The sequence below is a fragment of the Microtus pennsylvanicus genome, chromosome 7, assembly GCF_037038515.1.
Source record: "Microtus pennsylvanicus isolate mMicPen1 chromosome 7, mMicPen1.hap1, whole genome shotgun sequence".
NCBI classification, from domain to species: domain Eukaryota; kingdom Metazoa; phylum Chordata; class Mammalia; order Rodentia; family Cricetidae; genus Microtus; species Microtus pennsylvanicus.
This window is the reverse complement of record NC_134585.1, coordinates 78,092,626-78,115,443: the sequence shown is the minus strand read 5'-3', so window position 1 is coordinate 78,115,443 and position 22,818 is coordinate 78,092,626. Positions and strand designations below refer to the sequence as shown.

The 22,818-nt window shown below is 40.1% G+C and overlaps 1 protein-coding gene and 1 pseudogene across 2 annotated transcripts; one reads left to right on the top strand and one right to left on the bottom strand.

Moving 5' to 3' along the window:
- Window positions 1-110: 110 nt before the first annotated feature.
- LOC142854847 (guanylate-binding protein 7-like) lies at window positions 111-22,818 on the top strand. 2 transcript variants are annotated; one of them, XM_075981197.1, is made up of 11 exons: window positions 111-219; window positions 7,527-7,723; window positions 8,371-8,498; window positions 9,552-9,661; window positions 9,891-10,090; window positions 10,438-10,680; window positions 12,494-12,774; window positions 14,419-14,631; window positions 20,899-21,001; window positions 21,306-21,487; window positions 22,294-22,817. In XM_075981197.1, exons 2-11 carry the CDS (start codon window positions 7,546-7,548, stop codon window positions 22,477-22,479), a joined length of 1,824 nt encoding a protein of 607 aa, XP_075837312.1. In that variant the 5' UTR covers window positions 111-219; window positions 7,527-7,545; the 3' UTR covers window positions 22,480-22,817. The 2 variants fall into 2 exon arrangements, with proteins under 2 accessions (XP_075837312.1, XP_075837314.1); XM_075981199.1 differs by lacking the exon at window positions 111-219 and having other exon boundaries at window positions 7,529-7,723; window positions 22,294-22,818.
- On the bottom strand, window positions 17,633-19,016 carry LOC142853540 (C-terminal-binding protein 2 pseudogene; annotated as a pseudogene).

The window sequence follows — 22,818 nt, the reverse complement described above, 5'->3', positions numbered from 1 at the left end:
TACCATGGCTGGATACTTAGTCTTCTGGCAATATTTTCTGAAATCTTTTTATAGCTATTAGATCAGGTGTTGCTCTCTAGTTTTGGTTTCACAGAGAGAAAACAGTGTTTCGCGTTTCCTTCTGTCATTTGGGTGTCTGAAGGGCATCAGAATCAAAGGAAGAGCAGGCAGAGACAGACGATAGTGGAAATCCTACCTTTCAGTGGTGGACAAAAGCAGGTAAGAACTTTTCTTCTTTTGCTAATATTGGGTACCAGAGTCAGAAAAGAAGCTCATATTCCTTCAGGTAGGAATCACAGCACCAAGCAAAATTCACTCCTAAAGTCACATCCTGTGCTGACTTCTGATTCTTTGCTTGTTGATGACTGTAATTAGCCATTCCTCCCACTCTGTGATGGCCGGGCATGTGTGTTTCCTGATGTGAGAGTTTTTATGATTATGGATCTCATGTTTTAATACAAGCAAATATGTCAACCTTTTCTGTTTTTTTTCCCCTATGAAACAGAGAAACCCCAACCTGAAAGTGAATAAATACTTATTTATTTAATAAAACAAAAGAAATAATAAGTAGAGAAATCTACTTTCTCACCAAAGCAACTCTCTCTCCCACTCCAAAGAAACCTGTACTTTGAGAGGGAGTGAGGGTGATGAGATCTATGCAGGGAGTCACAAGGCTCAGTTCATTTCTTTAAAAAATGATAGAAACCAATGGAGACTGTGTGGGGAAAGGAGTTCCGAGCATACTGCAACATTTTCTGGCAGCAGCATGTCCCCAGAGTCTGGGTTTGTATCAAACTTCACTCTGACAAGTGTTTGGCTAAGCTAAACGTCTGAAATGTCTCTGGATTGTCTTTTCTTAGAGCTTTCAGTGTTTTCAGAGACATGGATTTCATTGTCATTGTCATTGAGGGAATGTGCTGAGGTCAGTCAAACTGCAGGTAAGAAACTGAAAGGAACATGGACATGTTATTTTAAGGAGAAGAAAAAAAATAGTAAGTTAGAAGCAGGATAAACAGTCCCCTGACTGAGAAAAGGAAAGTGAAATTCAGAGACAGGAGAGAGGGGTCAGGTGTCAGGTCCAAAAGAAACTTGGACAAAGGGCTAACCGAAGTAGCAATTAGCATAGCAAAGTGTCTGCTTTCCTCCTTTCTCACTCTGATTCCCTACCCTAAACTTCTCCAGCTCATGGGCTTCCCTTTCCCCAGCCTCTCCTTCCTACAGAACCCTGCCATTTCATTCAAGAGCCCTTTTGGCTCCCTCTCTCTTGACCCTGTCGTTCTTGGTCCTATTTTCTCCCTCTCTCCTGACCCTCTCTCAGGAGAGAGGATTGGCAACCTCTCTCTTGGCCCATTCTCACTGTTCTCTGTCTCTCTTCTCTTCCTCTCTCACTCTGCCCAACCCCAAACCCTGGCATGGCCTGGTTCAGTCTACTGCGCATGTTTACTCTACTTTTCTCTCCCTTCTCTGGACACTTCCAGATGTCTCTGGCTGTTATTTCTGCCATCGCTACAAGAAAACCTTCCCCTCAACCGTGCCTTGGAGCAGTCATGTTCTCATTTTCTACTGTGATGTCAAAATCCACTGAGTAGGGCATAAATGAGCCCCTTTCATTGGGCCCAGCCTCTTGACCAAACCAAGTTGCTGCTCTGGCCCTCCTAAGGTATCTATTCATCATTGGTTTCTGCTGGCTTCTGCTACCCATACTATTCTGCTCCAGATTCTAGAGTCTAGCTCTTCTTCCACTCTATCTGCTATGCTTCTCCACTGTGATTCAGGGCATCTGTTAGCCTCTCTGGCTCCTGAAATCTTCTACTGCGTCTTGTGCTCTCACCATGTGGGCATCTTTCTGATAAAAGCCACTGCCCTCTCCCTCTATTGAAACCCTCCATTCAGTGGCATTCTCTCTCTGGTCCTTCCTCCTCAGACTCAAAAGATTTTATAAAGACCTGCTATCTTACTGCAAGCTGCTTGGCCTCAGTACAGTTCAATGAATGACCAAAAGTTGGTACACTTTATTTTCAAATTCTCTCATATTGTAACCACTTCTGCCGCTACACAAACAAATGATCCCCAAATCTTTTATGTCTAAACTTTCTCTTCTCTTCATTTCCAAAATTCTATAATCTCTAAGCTTTTTCTACTTTTCACACTTGAAAACATGTATATCTATGATTTTTTTCTCTGTGTTCTGAAAGAAATCTTTTAAGACTGTGGTATAAACTCATTTACCTCAAGATTTTTTAAGTTCTTTGGGTATGTTTTAAAATCTGTGAAATCTATAACAAAAAGTTAAGTTACAACTTATACCTTAAGGCTGATAGTTTAAAAATCTATGCATATGCAATCTTAATTTATTACAGTATTATTATATAAGTAACTTGGATTCAACTCTTGTTTGGAAAACCAAATCTGCTACAGACTGGATTAGATCTATGGTTTATTTGCTTGGATTCAATTCTTGTTAGGAAAATAGATGTTTTAAAATAGCAGCTATGTGACTCTCCTTCATCTTAGCTGATGACCTTTTCAGGACAGAAGCAACCATGTGACTGGTTAGTCAGCTACAGGGTAAACAGGCCCCTGAGAGAGAAATGGAAAGTGAAACTTAGGGACAGGAGAGAGGTGTCAGGTATCAGATCCAAAAGAAACTGGGGCAGATAGCTAACTGTGGTAATAATTAGCATAGCAAAGTGTCTGCTGGCCTTTACTTCACTCAATACCTGTGGCTCCAACCATATTCCAAGGTGTGGTTGAGGGGAAGGTTTTACTGTAGATATGATGGAGAGAACAGTCAGGGGCATCTGGAAGAGTCCATGGCTGGGAGAGGAAGTAGTAGACATTCAGTCCCAGAGACTGAACCAGGCCATGCCAGGAGTTTGGGGGAGGGGAAAGTAAGAAATGAAGAGAAGAGAAGAGAAGAGAAGAGAAGAGAAGAGAAGAGAAGAGAAGAGAAGAGAAGAGAGAGAGAGAGAAGGGAGAGAGCGAGTATAAAGTAAGTCACATGGTTGCATAAGCAATTTATTAGTAAAGCAACCATATTTATTAAGGTTAAAAAGAGTACTTGCCATGTAACTTCATCACCGACTTGATTAAGATGACCAACTACTATAAACCAACTAAGACAACACTCGTAAAACTTCTTAGTCCTACTGAGCCCTCAAATTATTGTTGTATATTCCTTTTAAACTAAGAAGGCAACAGCAAGTACCCAAAAATATTTTGGATTAGGATGGTATCTTGGAGTTACTATTGTGGTGACAAAACACCATCAGCTTTTTTTTTTTCAAATATTGCAGTTTTCAATATTTGCTTTCACATCCTCTCTGGTTTAGTTCATTTAGTTTATGCTTCAGGGTGCAACTCTTTTTGTTTTAAATTTTCTTTCATTTTACATACCAACCACAGTTCCCCCTTCCTCCGCTCATCCTGCTCTGCCCACATCCCTTCATCCCACCCCATCCACTCCTCAGAGAGGGTAAGACCTCCCATGGGGAGTCAACAAACCCTGGCAAATCTAGTTGAGGCAGGACCAAACTCCTCCCTACTGCATCAAGGCTGAGCAAGGTGATCTCCCCAAAGCCAGCTCTTGAACCAGGGATAAATCCTAGTCCCACTGCCAGGGGCTCAACAAACAGACCAAACAACACAAATGTCATCCACTTTCAGAGGGCCTAGTGTGAGCCAATGTAGGCTTCTCAGCTGTCAGTCCAGAGTTCATGAGCTACTCGCTTGGGTCAGCTCTCTCTGTGGGTTTCACCCTCATGATCTTGACCCCCACTTGCTCATATAATCCCTTCTCCTCCTCATTGGTTGTACTCCAGGAGCTCAGTCCAGTTCTTGGCTGTGGATCTCTGCATCTGCTTCTGTCAGTTACTTGTTGAAGATTCTGTGATCCTCTCTGGTTTAAGTTCATTTAGTATATAGCTAATAAAGCTTATGTTTCATGGTGCAAAGTTTTTATTTTAAAGTATGTATCCTGACCTCAGTTTCCCGTTTATCGACTCCTCCTAGTCCTATCTCCCACATCCCCAATCTCCCAGATCCACTCCTCTTCTGTTTCCCTTCAGCTATCAACCCAAACATGGGTATCAACCGAACATGGCATAACAAATTACAATAAGACTAGGCACACCCCCTCATATCAAGACTGGGCAAGGAAACTTAGTAGGAGGAAAAGGGCCCAAAGAGAGGCAAAAGAGTCAGAGACACCTCCTACTTCCACTGTTAGGAGTCCAGCAAGAACATCAAGCTACCCAACCATAATGTATATGTAGAGGACCTAGCTCAGATCCATAGAAGCTCCTTGATGTGGCTTCAGTTTCTGTGAGTCCCTCTGAACCCTGCTTACTTGGGAGATGTTCTTGTAGTGTCTTTGACCACTCTGTGTCCTACAATCTTTCCTCCCCTCTTCCATGGGGTTTCTCCACCTGCTTCCATCAGTTACTGGATGAGTGGTCACAAGTTGCATGTTTTTCTTACAGGCCCACAAGTAGTTATACATTTTCCTTTGTATTAATTTTCTCACCATAACATCTTCACCCCCAAAGCAAGGATTATTTTATTATTGATTAACAAAGTTTTAACCAAGCCAAGTATATTTCAGCCGGTTCTTCTGTACTGGCAAACAATTGTTTTCAGTTTCAGCATAGCAAATTTCTTAAATAACTTAAATTTAAATTTCTTAAAACCTCAAATAAGTGGTCTAGTTAACCATCTAATTTTCTTTTTTTCTTTACACACAGTAGGATCATTCAATTTCCTTTCACAAATCTTGTTTTTCAAGGTACCTGTGATTAATTCTGTGTGCTACATGACCAAAGACCTCAGACCTAACAATGGGTGTAGGTCCATAATTTTTTTGATCATCAGCCTGTTTTTCAACAGGCAGAATTCATGGGTCTGTAGTGCACGAAAGTCCCTTGTTATTGTTTTCTATCCCCAGCAAGTCTCACATTTAGTAAATTGGAATGTGATGTCTAGCCTGTTTTTGCCAGCCCCCTCCTTTTTGGTATCTTTTATTGGAGCAACTGGCAGAGTAACCTAAACCATTTCCTGAATCATCTTTACTAACTGTCCTAACCACCGGTATCTTTAATCATTGATCCAACTAAGCATTTTTTTAAATAATAAAAAAGATAAAAAATTATCTTCATTATTATCTGCAAATAAATTGTCCAATGAAGAGTAGGATTTTCCCGTGAAACAATCACATTATACTAAGCACAGTGGGATTCTTTCAAATAGTAATAACACCATGCCAAATACTGTAAGAACATGACAGCAACAAACAGGAGAAGGTACAGAAATAAGAGACATTTTTGGAAACAACTGCTATGGGACTTTGCTTCTCTGGGGTGCACTCATCAAGCTGTGCTATCTGGTGGATTGTGCTTCATAAGCTCCACTGCAGACTGCAGCTCCTCTGACATGGCCTTGCTACCTAAAGTCTTCAAAGAAGACAACTCCACCTGGATTGTGGTAATGCTAACCATTGGAGAAAGAACTGCCCAATGCTGTACCCTCCACCAGGGTCCTGCCCAAACTTTTGACACAGTTCTGTTGACTTCCCTACTCTTCCTTGCTAAGGTTTTCTCAAGTTTTTCCTCCATGGAAAAAAATTTCTCAGACCTTCTGAGTTTGGTAGCTGTAGGTTAATGCTGTCACAAGTGACAGCTGAAGGCCAACAAACTTCCCCCTCAAAAGATTAAAACAGGTGAGTCTAGGGTAACCAAAGAGGTATGTCTGTCATTTTAATTGATACAGAGGACATTTGGATTATACTTACTTTTAATTTATCCTTCTCAGATCTCTGATGATGTTGATAGCTAACAGCATCTTTATCAATTTTAGAGCAGCAAGCTCCCAACTCCTCCCACAAGGCTTCAGCTTCCTGGTCAGTTCATTTCATAAGGAAAAATCTGGCAGAGAGTTACCTTGCTGGTAGAGTTCCCTCTAAAAGAGATAAACTCACGAAATAAGTTTCAGCATAACTTAACTATTCCTTTATTTGAAGGAATTTGCTTTACAATGACTGCTCTCATAATCAATTACTTGTGTCTAATGGTAAATGATTGAATGGAAAAGGAAAATGGTTAAAGTTTATGCAAGTTGTAAGGCTTGAAGAAAGTAATTCATGGTATGTGAATACAAGTTATAAATGTTTGAAAAAGTGGTTTATAGTAAATAAAACTTGAGAAAAGTTTCAGATTTCTTTTTCTCTCACTATGTTATTATTGCATGAATACTTCAAAAGTTCAGTTATAATATTAGCAATTCTAATGTGCTGATTACTAATATCCTATCACAAGTTAAAAAATTTGAATTTCCTTTGGTTGTCTTCTAAGTATAGATGTAAAAGTGCTTCTCAAAATAAGTATTTCTGTCATTAACAACCTAAGATTCCCTGAGGATGGGGTCTCTTTCTCTTTCCCTCCCTCCCTGTCTCCTTCCTTCTTGGTCTCCCTCCCTCCCTCCCTTCCTCTCTTTTCTTCCCATAGTCTTGGAAGTACTTCAATACCTGCAACTACCAGGATCACAGGCCTTGAAGTTTCAAGTATTCACTCAAGATAAAAGTGTTTTCTTCTGATGACCTTCCTTTACTTTACCCTCTATCCATAGTCTATACTTATCCTGGCAAATTTCAAGCCAACTGAAGGCTGCAAACTTTTGTAAATCAGAACCAGTGAGCCTTGGACTTAATGGAAGTACTAGATGCTTCTGAGGGAATTTTCAACCAGTCTGAACCCCTCCATCCCATACTGCTCCAAAGCACCCTGCACTTTTCTAGCCTCAGGCTGTACTGCAGATCCTGGGTAGAGAGCAAGCAAATAGCAAACTAGATGTTTCTTGTCATTGCCTGACTCCCTCCTTTCCAGGTCTTTGACTGTAAAGGACAATGACATCCTAATTTCAGTAGGAAGCAGTTACAGAAGGGATACACTTCCCCTTTTCAGAAGGAATTGTAGAAATACTACTAGGGTCTGCGGGCATCAGGCAACCAAGTGATATACAGGCAAACATTCGGGAAAAACACTGAAACATTAAGAATTAAAATTAAAAACAAAAATATTAGTTCAATGAATACACAAACATATATATCTTATATATACATATATATAGATGATAGATGGAGAGATAATACATAGAAATATAGAAGATAGATATAGATAGATAGATAGATAAGGATTTCACTAATAGATATTCTACTTTCTGCTTAATAACTTAAACTGTTCAACGAGAAAACTCAAAGAAAAATTTTATTTATTTTACTGTAAGATGCCTAAATATTTTGGGTCATCAGAATTCTTTAATGCCGACAAAATATTTCCATTAAATTATTTAGCTTTTGACTACTTTTGAAGAAGTATACTATGACATTATGAAATTATACAAGTATTCATTTTATTTCTTTCCCTGATGCACAGCTTGGAGTATGGTGAATCTCAACATTCTGAAGGCAGATAAACTGGTGCTCTCTCAGCTGAAAACCTAGAATTCTCATTAATGCCTCGTCTTTTCCTCTGCAGTCAAGAAACTCCAGTGGACATGACATCAGAAGTACCTGTGTGTCTCATTGAAAATGCGGGAGGACAACTGAGGCCAAATCAGAAGGCCCTGAAGATCCTGTGGGCCATCACACAGCCTGTGGTGGTGGTGGCCATTGTAGGTCTCTACCGCACAGGAAAATCCTACCTGATGAACAAACTGGCTGGGAGGAACACAGGTGAGTGCTACCAACACAGCTGTGCTGGGGCCCCTGGGTCTACCCACACTGTGTTATTGCAGCATAGGGTATTAGAACAGAAAGTTCAAGGCAAAGATAAATACTGAAAGGTAATTGTTAATCCATAGGGGAGGCAAGCGAGAAATTATGCTTAAGATTAATTTATCTTAAAGAGATTTATGTGTTGGCTATATCTGAAAATCCAGATCAGTTTTGTGCACTTTACTATAATCAGAAAAAAGAAGAATCAGATGTTGTTTCCTCAATTTATCTTAATTTCTTGTTTAAAAAGTGTAATGTTCTTGCTGCTTAGTAGAATAAGCCAGTAGATAATACAGACTATTACTATACATGCATTTCAAAGTCACAAAAATAGTAAGATATTCATGTGTCAACAGTAAGCATCTGTGGAGGAAACACAAAAACTTTCAATGTAAATGGAATATTCCATTTTCACTTTTTCTTTACTTTTTTTCTTTTTAGTGATTAACATTTTTATGCATTTTTTTACAACTTTACCTGTTTACACCAACTCTGGCCATGATGTCACTTTTTTTTAAAACCTTGATTGATCTTAACTCCTGTTTCTATTTCCAGAAGCACCAGCTAGGAAATCTCTACCCTTGTCCCTCCTCTGCCCTTTGCAGGCTTCTCTCTGGGCTCCACAGTGCAGTCTCACACCAAGGGGATCTGGATGTGGTGTGTGTCTCATCCCCAGAAGCCAGACCACACCTTAGTTCTGCTTGACACAGAAGGCCTGGGAGATGTGGAAAAAGTAAGGAAGAGGAACAGTAAATTGGATTAAGCTCCTTAACTCTCATTGGCCTCTGGGGTACCTAGATTTTCCTTATATGAGAACTCCCTCTTAATCACAATGTATCTTTTCATTCTGTTTACTGGTGAAAAGTTTGATAACTAATGTGGAAGAAGATATTCAGACGTGGGACAGGACTGTCATCATTAAGGGAGCTAATCCAGTTAATGCAGATATGTAAAGATGCTGTGAGTGTTTCCCCACAGAGAATGCTGGTTAAGGATAACTGAGGTTCTGAAGTACCAAGACTTTATTTTCAGCAAATAGTTTGCCCCTTACAAATTCTGTGGTTTCAGCCATGCATGTGAGTTATGTATACCTTCCACTTTTGAGTAAACTGATTGTGATAGGTCTCTATCACAATTACAGCACTGTTCATTTAGTAAGACTAGCAATATTTAGTAATATAGTGCAGTCTGTAGTAAGGTTGCCATGCACTGCTAAATAACCCTATAGGTTATTATATAGGATTACAAATGAGCCTAATTAAGCAGTGAAAAACACACATTCATGTACCCCATCAAATAAAGGGGGCTAATCAGGAAGAGGAAGGTTGGTGAGATAGGGACCAGAGAGGGTAAGGGGGACAAATAGGTTCCAAACCTATTTGTGGATGAAAAAATGAGTTAAATTTAAAGACTTAAATATGTAATAATTTCTCAGAACTTTAAGTATTATTACTCTTACATGGGGCAGTTAAACCTTATGTGAAGGGAAGCTTTTAAGATTCTGTGAGATTTTGAAATCCTCACCACTCTGGACTGTTAATCAAAACTATTCACTATGGACAAAAGAAGTCTATTAAGCTGGCAAAATATGAGTGAGTTCTACCAGTGACCCTGGTTAGAAACGACACACCCTCTGAGTTCTACTAACAGGAACATAGCTTCATAGTTTGCTTTGTTCTTACAGTCCATAGCACTAGTTCACTCTAAAAAAAATCAAACAAACAAAAACAAGAATCAAAAAACATTTTGGATCACTTTATCTAGAAAGGGATGTTCTGACTTACAGGGCGACAACCAGAACGACTGCTGGATCTTTGCCCTGGCTGTACTTCTAAGCAGCACCTTCATGTACAACAGCATGGGAGCCATCAACCAGCAGGCCCTGGACCAGCTGCAGTATCCTTTCTGTGATGGAGAGCATCCTAGCCTGGCAATGCTGTAAAGTCAGTGTTGACAGATAGGAGACAGAATAATCCTAGCACAAGCGGAAATATACCAATTAATGAGTTCACGCTTGAGTCAGAATATGGTATATGGCAAAAGCATGCGTGGGGATGGATGAGACCAGTGTGAGGTAAGAAGACTGGGGACCCTGCTCATTCATCACTTCTCCTTAGTCACCCAGCTATGTGACCGAGCTGACAGAACGGATCAGATCAAGGGCCTCACCTGACCAGGAAGATGAGGTGGAAGACTCAGCTGAGTTTGTGAGCTTCTTCCCTGACTTCGTGTGGGTTCTGAGGGATATGACCCTAAGACTTGAGGCAGATGGACAAAGCCTCACAGCAGATGAGTACCTGGAGAATTCCCTGAAGCTCAAGCAAGGTACAGAGAACGGTGATTGGAGAACAGAGGGGAAAAGTTCCGTGAATTTACATTTTATGCAGATTCTTAGATTTGACTTTCTCTTGGATTTTTAGGCTGTTTGTGAAGTGATTTGATTCCTGTTTAGTATCTGTCTCAATATGTTAACTTTGATTGAAATGTTCCCTAGTAATGGAGACACATTCACCCTGTACTGTGATTGGAATGTTTTAATCTCCCTTTTAGCTTGTGTAGAGATGTACACCGCCAAAAACATAGAGCAGAGAGAACATCTATTAGGAAATACTCATAAGTTACACATTTACACCCTGCTAGCTGGGTGACTATGTTTTCTTTACTTTCTCCAGGAACCAGCGGAGAAGATAAAAATTACAACCTGCCCCAATTCTGTATTCGAAAGTTCTTCCCCAGGAGGAAATGCTTTGTTTTCTGTCCACCCACTGATTGGAGGAGGCTTTCTGAGCTTGAGAGCCTACACAATGATGAGCTGGATTCTGACTTTGTGCAGCAGGTGGCAGAGTTCTGTTCCTTCGTCTTCAGCTCTTCCAAGGCTAAAGCTCTCCCAGGAGGCACTGAGGTCAATGGAGCTCGTGAGTTTCTTGTCAGTCCTCCTTGATAGCTTTAGAGAGTACACACTTGGGAAATGATATAACATCTACCTAACTCGAGTTTTAACAATTTTTTTTTTTCAAATTCCAGATGATCTCAGATTGTACTTAATGCCTTTGTAAGTTAGATCTCTGGCTGGGAACATTTATACTGATAGGGAAAGAGAGATTTTTACCTTCAATATTTCTATGCTTACTTGTAGTAAGTATTGGGTATTTAAACTATCCAATTGGATATCAAAAGACATGCATGTCTACTTAGCTTAAATTTCATTTAATTAAAATAGATTTAAAAATTCAGATCATGTACCCACTTTGAATGTTCAGTAACTATCTAAGACTGTGCCAATAATAAAGGGAATCCAAGACATAAAATAGATTCTTCAATCCCAGGCTCTGTTTGACAATGCTGAGCTTAATCAAACCAAATAACACCCTTCATTTGACTCAGATTGCAACAGCTCACATAATGACTGAACCCTACCAGAAACAATGTTCAAAAAGTGGATGATACACACATTAATGATGAGAGAATGATCTTGTTTTAAGGGTCCTAAGTCTAACTGGATATATATTCAATAAACCCAGGCATATTTTATATTAAGGAGGGATTTTGGCCATTTTGGGGTCACAAATTACCTGAGTAGCTTGATAAAGGGAAGGTTATGAGGCAGAGCAATTGCTTAGATTTGACAAGAACCTGATTCAACACCCAGAAACACAGACACCAAATAATTAACAAGAAAATCAATGAAATTAGCAGATAAATACAAAACAGAGCTAGGGTGCATTTCAATTGATGATCACTTGCCTCGCATGCATGTGAGAACCTGGTGTTGGTCACCGGTAACACAGTCAATACAGATATTTTGCATAGTCAGAAATAAGTCAGCAGGCCATGAGTGCTCCGCAAGTTCAGTGCATGTTTGAGAGTCAAATTAGAGTCACTTTTCTGTGCAGTGTTGGCTTTGCAGACATTACACCCTGTGGAATCACAGTGACCATAGTGAAGTTGGTCTTGATAGAGTGCCTCGGTGATAGAACAGGATTCCTGTGAAATTGCTGGTGGCCTTGCCCAGTATTAGTGGTCAGCACAGAAAGGAGTGCTGGTAGATACAACCCATCACCCAAGACATTTCACCTCATCTTGGGCAAATAATTAATTTTAGGAAGGAGACTGAAGTAGAGAAATATAGACTATGGGTGCAATAATTTCCTCACTCCCAAGCCCTCCACTGCACCCGTATAAAGGGTCCTAGGAAGCTCTTTCCCCTGGAAGACTCCTTAGTTTCCCCTGAGAGAGAAAAGTTACCTTACTATGTATGGTACTAACAATAATGCTGTCTGTAGTAGGTTAGATTATGGTCTCTGTCTGCCCTCTGTCACTTTATGCTGCCTCATGACGCTAACAAGCTCATTGTACATTCACTGTTGTCTCATTGCCTTGTAATTAAAGACATTTTTGACATGGGCTTGACTTGGAAAGAGGGTTCACAAATTAAAGTATTTAATAAGCCACATCATTTAGTTTCTCTGGTAAAATGTTCTTCCAAAAGACATCTTTACATAATGTTTGAATCATTACTTTAACTTTATAATGTAATGAATTAAAGAACAATATAATACACAATGAACAAGAAAATGGTTATGATATTTCATAAAAGAGGATTCATAGAATGTCATGGGGTCAAAGAGGAAGAAAAACGAAAAAGGTATCTTTAGTATAATGTACCATTTAAGCATGTAGACCATAAAACAAAACACAAATGGGAATTTACCTGTCATGTCTCATCAGAACTGGGGATTCTAGTGCAGACCTACTTAGATTCCATCAACAGTGGGACTCTGCCTTGTTTGGAGAATGCAGTGATGATCTTGTCTAAGCATAAGAACCAAGAAGCTGTCCAGAAGGCAACTGAATGCTACGCTGTGAAGATAGCCCAGAAACTCAAGCTTCCAACAGACACACTCCAGGAGCTGCTGGATGTGCATGCAGCCTGTGAGAAGGAAGCCATCGCCGTCTTCATGAAGCACTCCTTCAAGGATGACAAGCGGGAGTTCCAGAAGAAACTTGTGGTAATAGGCCTAAACATTTCTCCTTGCTGTTGCCTGCCCTTCTTCAATGTGAAGACCTTTGACCCTGCATTAAAAAATTAATAATTAATTTTTTCCAGTCCTATCACATTTTCCTCTCCCTCCTTTGTCTCCTCCTAGTCCCTCCCTCGACCTCTCTCTCACCACTCCTCCTCCTTTTTCTTCAGAGGTCAGTCTTCCCATGTGTAACAGCCACTCATGCTATATCAAGTTGAAACTCCTTACTAGACTAACACTACTGCTTACTAGACTAAGCACCTCCTCTCCTGCTAAGACTGAGTGGGGGAAGAGACAAACCAGTAGGAAGAAGGGGTGCCAAAAGCAGGAAATAGAGTTGGAGACAGCCCCTGCTCCCACTGTTAGGAGTCCCACAAGAAGACCAAGCTACACAACTGTAACAGGTGTAGAGGAAAAGGTGAAGAGGCTAAGGAGTTAAAATGTGACACTTAATTTTCATCAGCAGCTGGAAACATTGCACATCTATTGGGTCATGCTGTTGAGATACAGCACAAGGCATTGCTGTACACCAAGCTAAAGCAAGGGACAAAAGGGGCTTTCACCTAGAGACTCTAAGAACTCCTTCAATATTCAAAATAGAAAAATGTATTCTATCTTCCCCTGTTTCTTATCCCTCTGAATTCCCTTGTCTACAATCAGGTATAGACAACTGATTTTCGAGAACTAGTATAGTTAAATAAGCTCTTTGTCTTCAGATCACCCAAAGTTTATAAAATAATGAGTATCATTTATGTTAGTGCTTCTCAACCTGTAGACTGCAAACCCTTTTGGGTTGAATGATGTATTCACAGGGGGTCACATATCAGATATCCTGCATAACAGTTATTTACATTACCATTCATAAGAGTAGCAAAATCAGTTATGAAGTAGCAACAAAAAGCAAATTTACGTTTGGGGCTCACAACAACCTGAGGAGTGGTACAAAAGACTGCAGCATTAGTAAGGTTGAGAATCACTGTTTATTGCATGTTATGATAAAGACACCAAGGAAAGGAAAAGAACTCCAAGACTTCCTCTTAATTTTAATGCCCAGAGACACTGCCACATACAGTTTGTCTTTCAGTCTTTATTTGAATATCTTACAAGTAACAAAAATATATTAATTCATCCTGAAGAAGAGAGTCTAATTGCAGTTTATAAGGATCCACTTTAGCATCTTCATTCTTTACCTTCATCCCTTTCACTCTCCCTGAAGGAAGGTGTGAAGCGCTCACTACTCTGTTCAGAATGAACCTACTCACAACTGACAGGTGGATTTGCTATGCAGATATTTTCACCCACACCAAAGCACATTCTCCGAAGAAGCTGTGTCTCCTCCTGGTTGAACTTTGTGTTCTTTATTGGTGTGTGGAAACCTCTTCTTCTGAAGGACACAGAGTTCATGACCACCCAGCTCACTCTCATAGCTCTTGAGCTTGAGGCCAAGGAAATTAGGAAGGTCTCTGGAAGTCACTTAGAGCTGACCAAACCAGGAATAAAGCAAGTCTCACAATCTTCCTTCTGTCCAAGTCTGCTTTGGGACTATCACATTCATTCATCCAGAAATATCACAGTGGTATCTTTCTTCTAAAAGGTTCTTTGTTTTTTTCTTTTCTACTTTACTGGCAGGCCACCATAGAAGAATATAAGGAAAATTTCATGCAACAGAATGAAGCAGCATCTCGCAGTTATTGCCTGGCTACACTGGAGAAGCTTGCAGAGCCCCTGAGGGAGAGCATCTCACGTAGAGATTTCTCTGTTCCTGATGGGCACAGACTCTACTTAGAGGCCAGAAAGAAAGTTGAACAGGACTATGAGCGAGTGTCCAGGAAGGGAGTGAAGGTGAGGAATGAGGGCAGGTATGGTCACACAGCATGAGTACCACAAGAACAGTAGCTGCTGCTCCTGGAATCTAAGAACGTTCTCTGGAAAGAAATCAGAATAACTTTTATCTTGGCCATTATAGTCTTTACAGCCACAAAATACTGCATGAATTAATAAATATTCATTTTCTCAGAAGAGATTTATAACATAAATCCAAATGAAAAAGAAAATTAATTATGAATGATTGAGAAGCAGCCTCCAGCCAGTTCCCAGGATATACAAAAGCATCCACAAATCTGGTAAGGACTCAGGAAAAATTCTTACCTATCTGAGGGCTAGACTTCTTCTATCTGAGGAGGAAAAAATAAGGAAACACATACGCTTTCTGATGGTAGGTTTCTCTTTTATTTCATCTTAAAAAATGCTCCCTGAGAATCTCTCTGTCTTTACACAGCTATTCTTTACATATGGGTATATATCTCTCTTTACATATATACATCTGCTTCTTCTTCATCTCTCACTCAGCACACACATGCACACAACACATACACACACACACACACACACACTTCACTCACGTTCTGCACAGCTTTTTCCAGCTATTCTCTATATAGCTCAACACGACTTCCTTTGTACACACACTGCCAATGCTCCTCTCATAGCCAAACTCTGGACAAGCATATTTTACATTTTCAGGGCCTGACCTATTCTCACAACACAAGATATGTCACAGTTTTTCTTAGGCTAGGGATGTCACGTTGACTGGCCAGTGAGTAACACTTGGTCATGCACATAACCTAAAAAATTAGGGCTCCCAGACAGAAAAAGACATTGAAGTTCAAGACTTAATATCAGTAAGCTAAAGGAACCTTGAGTGTAGGGAATATGTGCATAAATAGTCCATTACTTCGTGAGGTTTATGTCTACCAAAGTTACTTGGTTTCTGACCTTGTTTCAGTAATAAACAACACCTGGGAGTTTGCCCTTGCGTATTTCTCTCCAGGGGCAACCACTTTATTGTGAGTATGTTCTGAAGTCCAAAATTAGATGTCTTTGTGACTGAGGAAACTATTACTTTTCTATGTCAGTCTGAATAATGAAAAATATCCTAGTATTATTTCTACTCATCAAAATTATACAGATTAAGCAGAAATCATCTGTCTGTTCACAGTTATATGTATGCCCAAAAGATAGAATATTTACTTGAGACAAACAGACAAACAATGAGCAAAATGCCCATAGCAGTTCTTGGGGAAGAAATAAAGTGGCACATGAGAGAAATAAAGACAGGAGCAGCTGGTCATTTACAGTCAGTAACCTCATGGCCTTTCAGGTAGGGCTCCCTGCCAGAGAGCCGTTCGTCTGGTAAGTCAACCTGTGAACACTAAATGTCATCTGCTGTAGTAAAAGGAGCGGCAGGCTGCATCCCAGGCACCCGGCCGCCCCCATGGCTAGCTTTAGCTTATGCCCCGATATAATCACACGGACACTGTATTCTTTTAAACACTGCTTGGCCCATTTCTATCTAGCCTCTTCTAGGCTAATTCTCACATATTAATTTAGCCCATCTCTAATCATCTGTGTTGTACCCCAAGGTGCGCTTACCAGGAAGATTCTAGCCTATGTCCATCCTGGGTTGGAGCTGAATTGCGTCTGCCCAGGAGAGCGGAGCATGGCGTCTCTGTCTGAGGCGTCTTACCTCACTTCCTCTTCCTCCCAGCATTCTGTTCTGTTTACTCCACCCACCTATGTTCTAAGCTATGAGCCCAAGCAGTTTGTTTATTACTTAACCAATGAAATCAACAGATTGATATATGACACTCCCACATCAATCTGCTGTACACCCCTTACAGCCTTCTATAATTAACTTATTTTATAATGTGATATTTGTTTCTTGGTTTTGAGTTTTTAATTACCTTTTATTTAAAACTGTTCTGAATGATAAATGTCTTCCTTTATGATAAACAAACACAGAAATGGTAACCTACTATAAAACAAAATACACTTCTGATAGTCATTATTTTTCTGCTTTGGACAGCTTATTGTTTTTCTTTTGTCACAAAAAATGGAAATGTACCTATAGAAAGGCTCAATATAAGCTATCTTTAGGAACAAAAAGGCATTGATTCACAAAAGTTTATGAATAGAACATGTAACTAGCTCATAAAAATATAATAGATTTGTTAAAAATATTCACAACTAATAGAACATCTGAAGTGTTCTTGTATGAAATATCACATGAGGAAAAGGAGTCATCAATGTCTAAAAAAGTGGGTTTGTTCATAGTCAATCTGATAAGTTACAATAAGAAGTGATTGCTGAGATGTAAGGAACTTCGACATTATTCTTCTACAACCCCTTTAGTTCAAGTCTTTCACTCAATAACATAGCTGAGGATCTGAAACAAAGTATATTTGAGTACAAAGCACTTGTGAATCGATACTTCTTTTCTTTTTGTTCTTCCTTTCCCTTCTTTGTTTCGGTTTGTGTCATCAGGTTTGTGTCATCATCAGAGGGTTTTCCTGAACTTACAAACAACTTGCCTGCTCAGCAGTGAACAGGAATTTCTAAGTACAGGAGCTTTTACTTCTTCAGACCTGTGTGTGTGGATATCTGCATAGGCAACTAATGTATCCTCATCTTTTCAGAATTTAATCTTCCTTTTAGCAAAAGGGGATACCAACTACTGTATGCCAAAGAGATTATTAGTCTTGGTGTGAATTCCCTTTCAATTTTTTAAAAGTTTTGATATTCTGAGCTTTTAATATAATATTCTAGAGTAGGTTACTCAGGACATGCTGTGGCCAAGGGACTGTTAAATAGAAAGCTCAATTTACTCTTTGTGACTTGATGCATAGATGAAATATTTAACATGCAATAACAAACACTGATCATTTATAAATTACATCCTAGTCTTTTCACACTTCTGGAAGCAGACACCATCTTCAGTTTTCTAGCGTTAACCCTGCAACATCCATGATGTCCAGGATCAGTTTAAAAGATCATCAAATTCCTTTTGTTAGTTCTTCCATTTTCTACTGTCTCTTGCTCCAAGTTTAACCGAATAATTACTTTCTAGTATTCTTTGCCATTGCTCTTTAGGACGTTCTTGATTGTCTCTGTGTTTTATGGGCTAGTTGGGAGGGGGCTTGAGAAGGGTGTAATACTGTGAGAAGGTTGTGAGTCACCGGGATGCCTCTAGGAATGATCCCTTCCATGGCTGCAGGAAGCCCTCCTGAACTAAACCTGGTATGCCTGGTAATACCTACATGTGGCACCATGGAGTCTGGGATGAGTTGCTTGCTGGTTAATGACTGACCAAGGAGCTGAAGTAATGAAGGTTTATTTGTTGACACAGTAAGCTTTCTGGGATGCAACCTGCACTTGTTCAGTGGATCTCAGTGGCAGCTGTCTCCCTCATTTCTAGTGATGCTTGTTCACTCTACCAGGCCTTGTGTGGTGTGATGATACTTGGTGCATTTACCATGGACCCTAAGAGAAGCTAGAGGGCTCACTCATACACACTGAGGGATGCTTCTCATACCCTTCCCTCTTTGACAGCCTGAGGTAAGGCTTTCTCATCTACCAGGCCACTTGAGCTGCATTCACGAGGAGTGAGCCTTGCCTCATCTGCTGATAGTGAAGTCATTGGTGACGTGTTGGTTATGCTAGTCCAGACACCTTACAGGGAGGTGTAGTTTCTCTGATAGAGCAAGTCCTGTAGGATGTAGACCTTTGGCACTCACAGAAATCACCTTATCACATCTTGTAAGTAGCGATCAAAAAATTAGATTCTGAATCCAAAGCCTTGGTTTTAATACCAAACACCTTCCCTAGGCAACTAAAGCCAAAGAGGGCCAGGGTCTCCCCCTGGATCCTAGCCACTCCTGAGGCAACCGGGAATCTGCTTCATGCTCTATGGCCATGTGCCCTCTCCTAAAGTGTAGTACAGACACATATTAAACTGATAAGGATTGGTGATGTGGCTAACAGCAAAATCACTGTCTTTCCCACTGTGACAGATGGATGTTGCACATGTGACCCCAAGTTCAACAGCAGCCTTGATGTCCATGTCATAGCCAATGCCAATTTTCATTATCACTCTCAGAGCCTCGAAATTCTCCAGATCTTCTCTTGTGAGGGTGATAGCATGATATATTATGGCATCCATCAGGACCTCATTCAACACCTTCTCATGAATTTCCTGAGTGGACTGTGAATTGTATAAGCCTACAATGGCCAGGTTCTTCAGGATGGGCATTTTCACAGTGCAGTCTTTGCTGGTGCCCCAGTACTACCAAGGAGCTGAAGTACAAGGGGCCTTTCATGATCTGGGGACAAATACCTTCACAAATTCTGTCCAGTCTCTGTTGCTTGCATTTATACTCATCCATAAGAGCCATTTTTTGATTTTTTTGCGGAGGTTTAATTTCATGAGTCTTTTTAAAAAAAATATTTATTTATTTATTATGTATAAAATATTGTCTGTGTATGTGCCTGCAGGCCAGAAGAAGGCACCAGACCTCAATACAGATGGTTTGTGAGCCACCATGTGGTTGCTCGGAATTGAACTCAGGACATTTGGAAGAGCAGACAATGCTCTTAACTGCTAAGCCAACTCTATAGCCCCTCACAAGAGTCATTCTTTATGTAACTTTGCAACTCTCTGATTCAAAAAGCAAATCAGTCCACTAAGAACTTAGAAGAAATCTCAAGAATGTATACATTTTGTGCCACTTTGAACTCAATATGAATGTGTTCACAAACTCTACAGTTAATGGAATGGGTTGGCTGTCTTTACCAGTTAACAAACATTTACTGTGATGAAACGCTCATCCTCAGCATCTAGTGTCCATGAAGAAGGGATCCCAGCCAGCAGGCAGCAGCAGTAGATTCAGCTCCCACTTCTCCCATCATTCTCTGAGGCAGCTAGATATGCTGATATGCTTCACCTCAGGGTAACGAGGCTCCCAACTTGGTCTCTCAATAATGTGATTTTTTTTTTTGTTCAGAGTATAGATGTTATTACAGAAAGAACTTTTATTCTCAAGAAGTTTATGGTTTTAGCTGACATGGACAAATAGAATTTGTTTGATAAGTTGGGAATGGCTATCATATTTAAATGACCTTAACGAACCTAGACATATCAGTAGAGATGAAGATTATAATAACATATTGAGTATTTGTTTTTTAAATTGAGTTAGTGTTATTTTTCTCATTGAAATATCAGTTTAATACTCAGGCCAGAAGGATTATTTTTAAACAGTATCTCCATTGTACAGTTGAGGGGTATGCTAAACAGAGAAACTCCCAAAGACTTGCAAAGAAGCAGAACAACTTAATTCAGAGTGAAGATCATACAGATAAGAGAAGAGTCATAAAAGTGAGGATATACAAATGACCCAAGTTCCACTCTTTGAGTGTACACGGTACACAAAGGGCCATTTTGAATGGATTGAAAAGAAGGCAGAAGCAGTTACTATGGTCATAGTTTGAGTTGTTCTCTATATTGGAGGATAGGTTAGGCCATACATTCAATTTCCCCATGCACATACCTTTTCTCTCAAACAGTGCATTTGATTTTAATCATGTGAATGCTCAGTTGTGCATAGGTATGAAATGCTAAGTATAAATATTCTTTGTAAAATTTTACTTAAAGGACAAAATTTGCTTATTGCACTGTGCATGCACTGAAAGCAACTTGAGACCAGATCTATTCTATAGGATGTATATTTGAATAAAACCTGTCTTGACTCGATTTAGGGATGGATATACTTATGCTTTTGCTCACAGAGGAATGTATGTGTAGCCAGTGCAGGGTTGTAACAGGAGTGTCGGTGTTAGGAGTGTTGTGTGGAGAGGGGTTATGTGTGCATAGTACCCACAGGTAACGGAACCAGGCTGGCAAGTGCATCATTACAAGAAGGGGAGGGATGTATACCCTAAATCAAATAAGGCCACAGACTATTTATTTTTTCCCTAAGCCTGCCTGTCTCATATGTGTTTGTGGAAGTGCACACAAATCTGGCTGGGGTTATTAGCTGGAGTGGCTAGTGGGTGACATTCCTGGGAAACAATGCTGGAGAGCTAGCAGGGGGCTGTTACAGAGGGCTTTTTAATCTCAGCAAAGAGCATAGACTTTTTACAACCACAGAATTAAAGGACTCATGGGAGCTGAAGCAGGATTCAAATATTGCAGTCAGGTTAGTAATCTCATTGAATGATAACTCTTTCATCATAAGAAAATATCTTGCCACTTAACATTTTCTCTCTGTTGGTACCCAGGCAAATGAGGTGTTCCAGGACTTTCTGAAGTCACAGATAACTATAGAAGATTCCATCTTGCAGTCAGATAAAGCCCTCACTGATGGGCAGAAAGCCATGGCAGGTACAGAGATGGGCTCAGAGTTCCTGTAAGGCCCTCTGATTTATTATCAGAAACGTACCCCCCCCACACACACACACAAACAAGGATATCTCTCCTGTATCTTCTTCTCTATCTGAAGCCATAATTGGGACTGGTGCTGCATGGCTAGCCTGTCAGTACATTTCCATCATGTATGGAATCAGTGCCTACCGATGGGAAGATGCAGAGAGTTCCTATGGGGAAATAAGCTTGGTGTATGAGATCAGGAGGGGAGCTCTCAGTTCTGATTATCCTTACTTCCTTCTGCAAAACCCTTGTGTGACAGCTGAGCAGGCCAAGAAGGAGGTGGATGAGAAGGAAGTGGAGCTAAGGAGGCAGCAACAGAAGGAGCAAAAGCAAGTGAAGGAGGCTCAGGAGATAACCTTGTCAGAAAACATGGCCCAGCTGGAGAAGAAGTTGGAGAGGGAAAGGGAGAACCTTCTGAGAGAGAAGACTCATGAACTGAAGGTGAGGATAGATGGGGATGGAAGTACCTGCAAGATGATGAACATAGGAAGGAGAAGTGTGACACTGTTAAGGAAATCATGATCCCACAGAGAACCCCAAAGACATGTGACCATGAAAAACTCAAATCCACTTAGATCCTGGTGAAGCTCTTAATTCTAAAAATGCATCGCTTTTTGTAGCACTAGAAATCTAAAGAATGATAAAAAAAATACTCAGGGGATTCTCTTGTATGTTTTGAAGAGTTTCATTTTACTCCAATGACAATACCTCAACGCACCACCACTCCTAAGAACTGTCCAGGATACCCGTTTGAAATTATCAGATTAGTCAGCATAAGAACCCGAAGTTCTGAACCCGGCAGTGTCTGTTTCCAGATCTGGTTGGTATATTCTACAGAACTAGAGTAAAGTGCAGTCTTTCTCCCCACCCAGAGCTTGACAGCTCTGCTTTCAGGGCAACAGATAGTTACCATCATGTGTTACACAGATGGGTCAGCTCAGCTCAATGATACTGAGACTGAATGAGAGGTAAAGTCACAGACCTCCAAAATGGCACTGTGCTTTACCCCATAGTTCTCAGGGCTGTCCTCACACCAAATCCCATTAATCCCAGAAAGAGAACTGTAAACATTTATCACCTATAGTTCCTCTCACTCTTCAGCTCAAAAGTGTGAGGTTCTGGAAAAACTGGTCAAATACTGATTTTTGTAAACAGAGGATACATGTATAATAAGCTTATCTGCTGATGTTATTAATTATGAAATACTACTAATTTGTATTCTTAAAAGTCGATTCTCTTTTTGGTAGGCACTACAAGAACTACTTCTTGAAGGAGTTGGGAAGCAATATGATGACTTAAGAAGGGAAGCAGAGAAAAGAAAAAAAGACATGGAAATCATTTCTAATATTGTTGAATGGGGTGTTTCTGTACTGCATGACACACTGGTGAACGTACTCAGCTCAACTGTTAAAAGGTTTATAAGGCATTTGTAGCATACAATTTTAGTGTGTATGTCAATAGATTCATTCAAGCGCAGTTTTAATTTAAGGGTTATCAAAGAATGTCAGATACTGAAAGCTAAGGAAACCTATCAAAGTAATCTCTTAATAAAAAGCTAACTATACAGTGACAGATGTTCATATGCCTCATTATGATGATTATTTTACAATACATATATACATCAGTTATGGAACTGTAAACCTTACATGTATAAAATAAAAGCAAATGCCCAGCATACTGTGTGATCATCTCATGAGAACCACTAACGTCTGATACCAAGGTCGAGCACCTGACAGAAGCTTACCAGTGACATCTCTGAACAGTGGACAACT

Bases quoted from the DNA above. Each gene is read 5' to 3' on its own strand.
- LOC142854847 (XM_075981199.1), top strand. From the start codon at position 7,546: ATGACATCAGAAGTACCTGTGTGTCTCATTGAAAATGCGGGAGGACAA. The intron at 8,499-9,551 runs GTAAGGAAGAGG...TCTGACTTACAG, and splicing joins GCCTGGGAGATGTGGAAAAA to GGCGACAACCAGAACGACTG. The intron at 10,091-10,437 runs GTACAGAGAACG...TACTTTCTCCAG, and splicing joins TTCCCTGAAGCTCAAGCAAG to GAACCAGCGGAGAAGATAAA.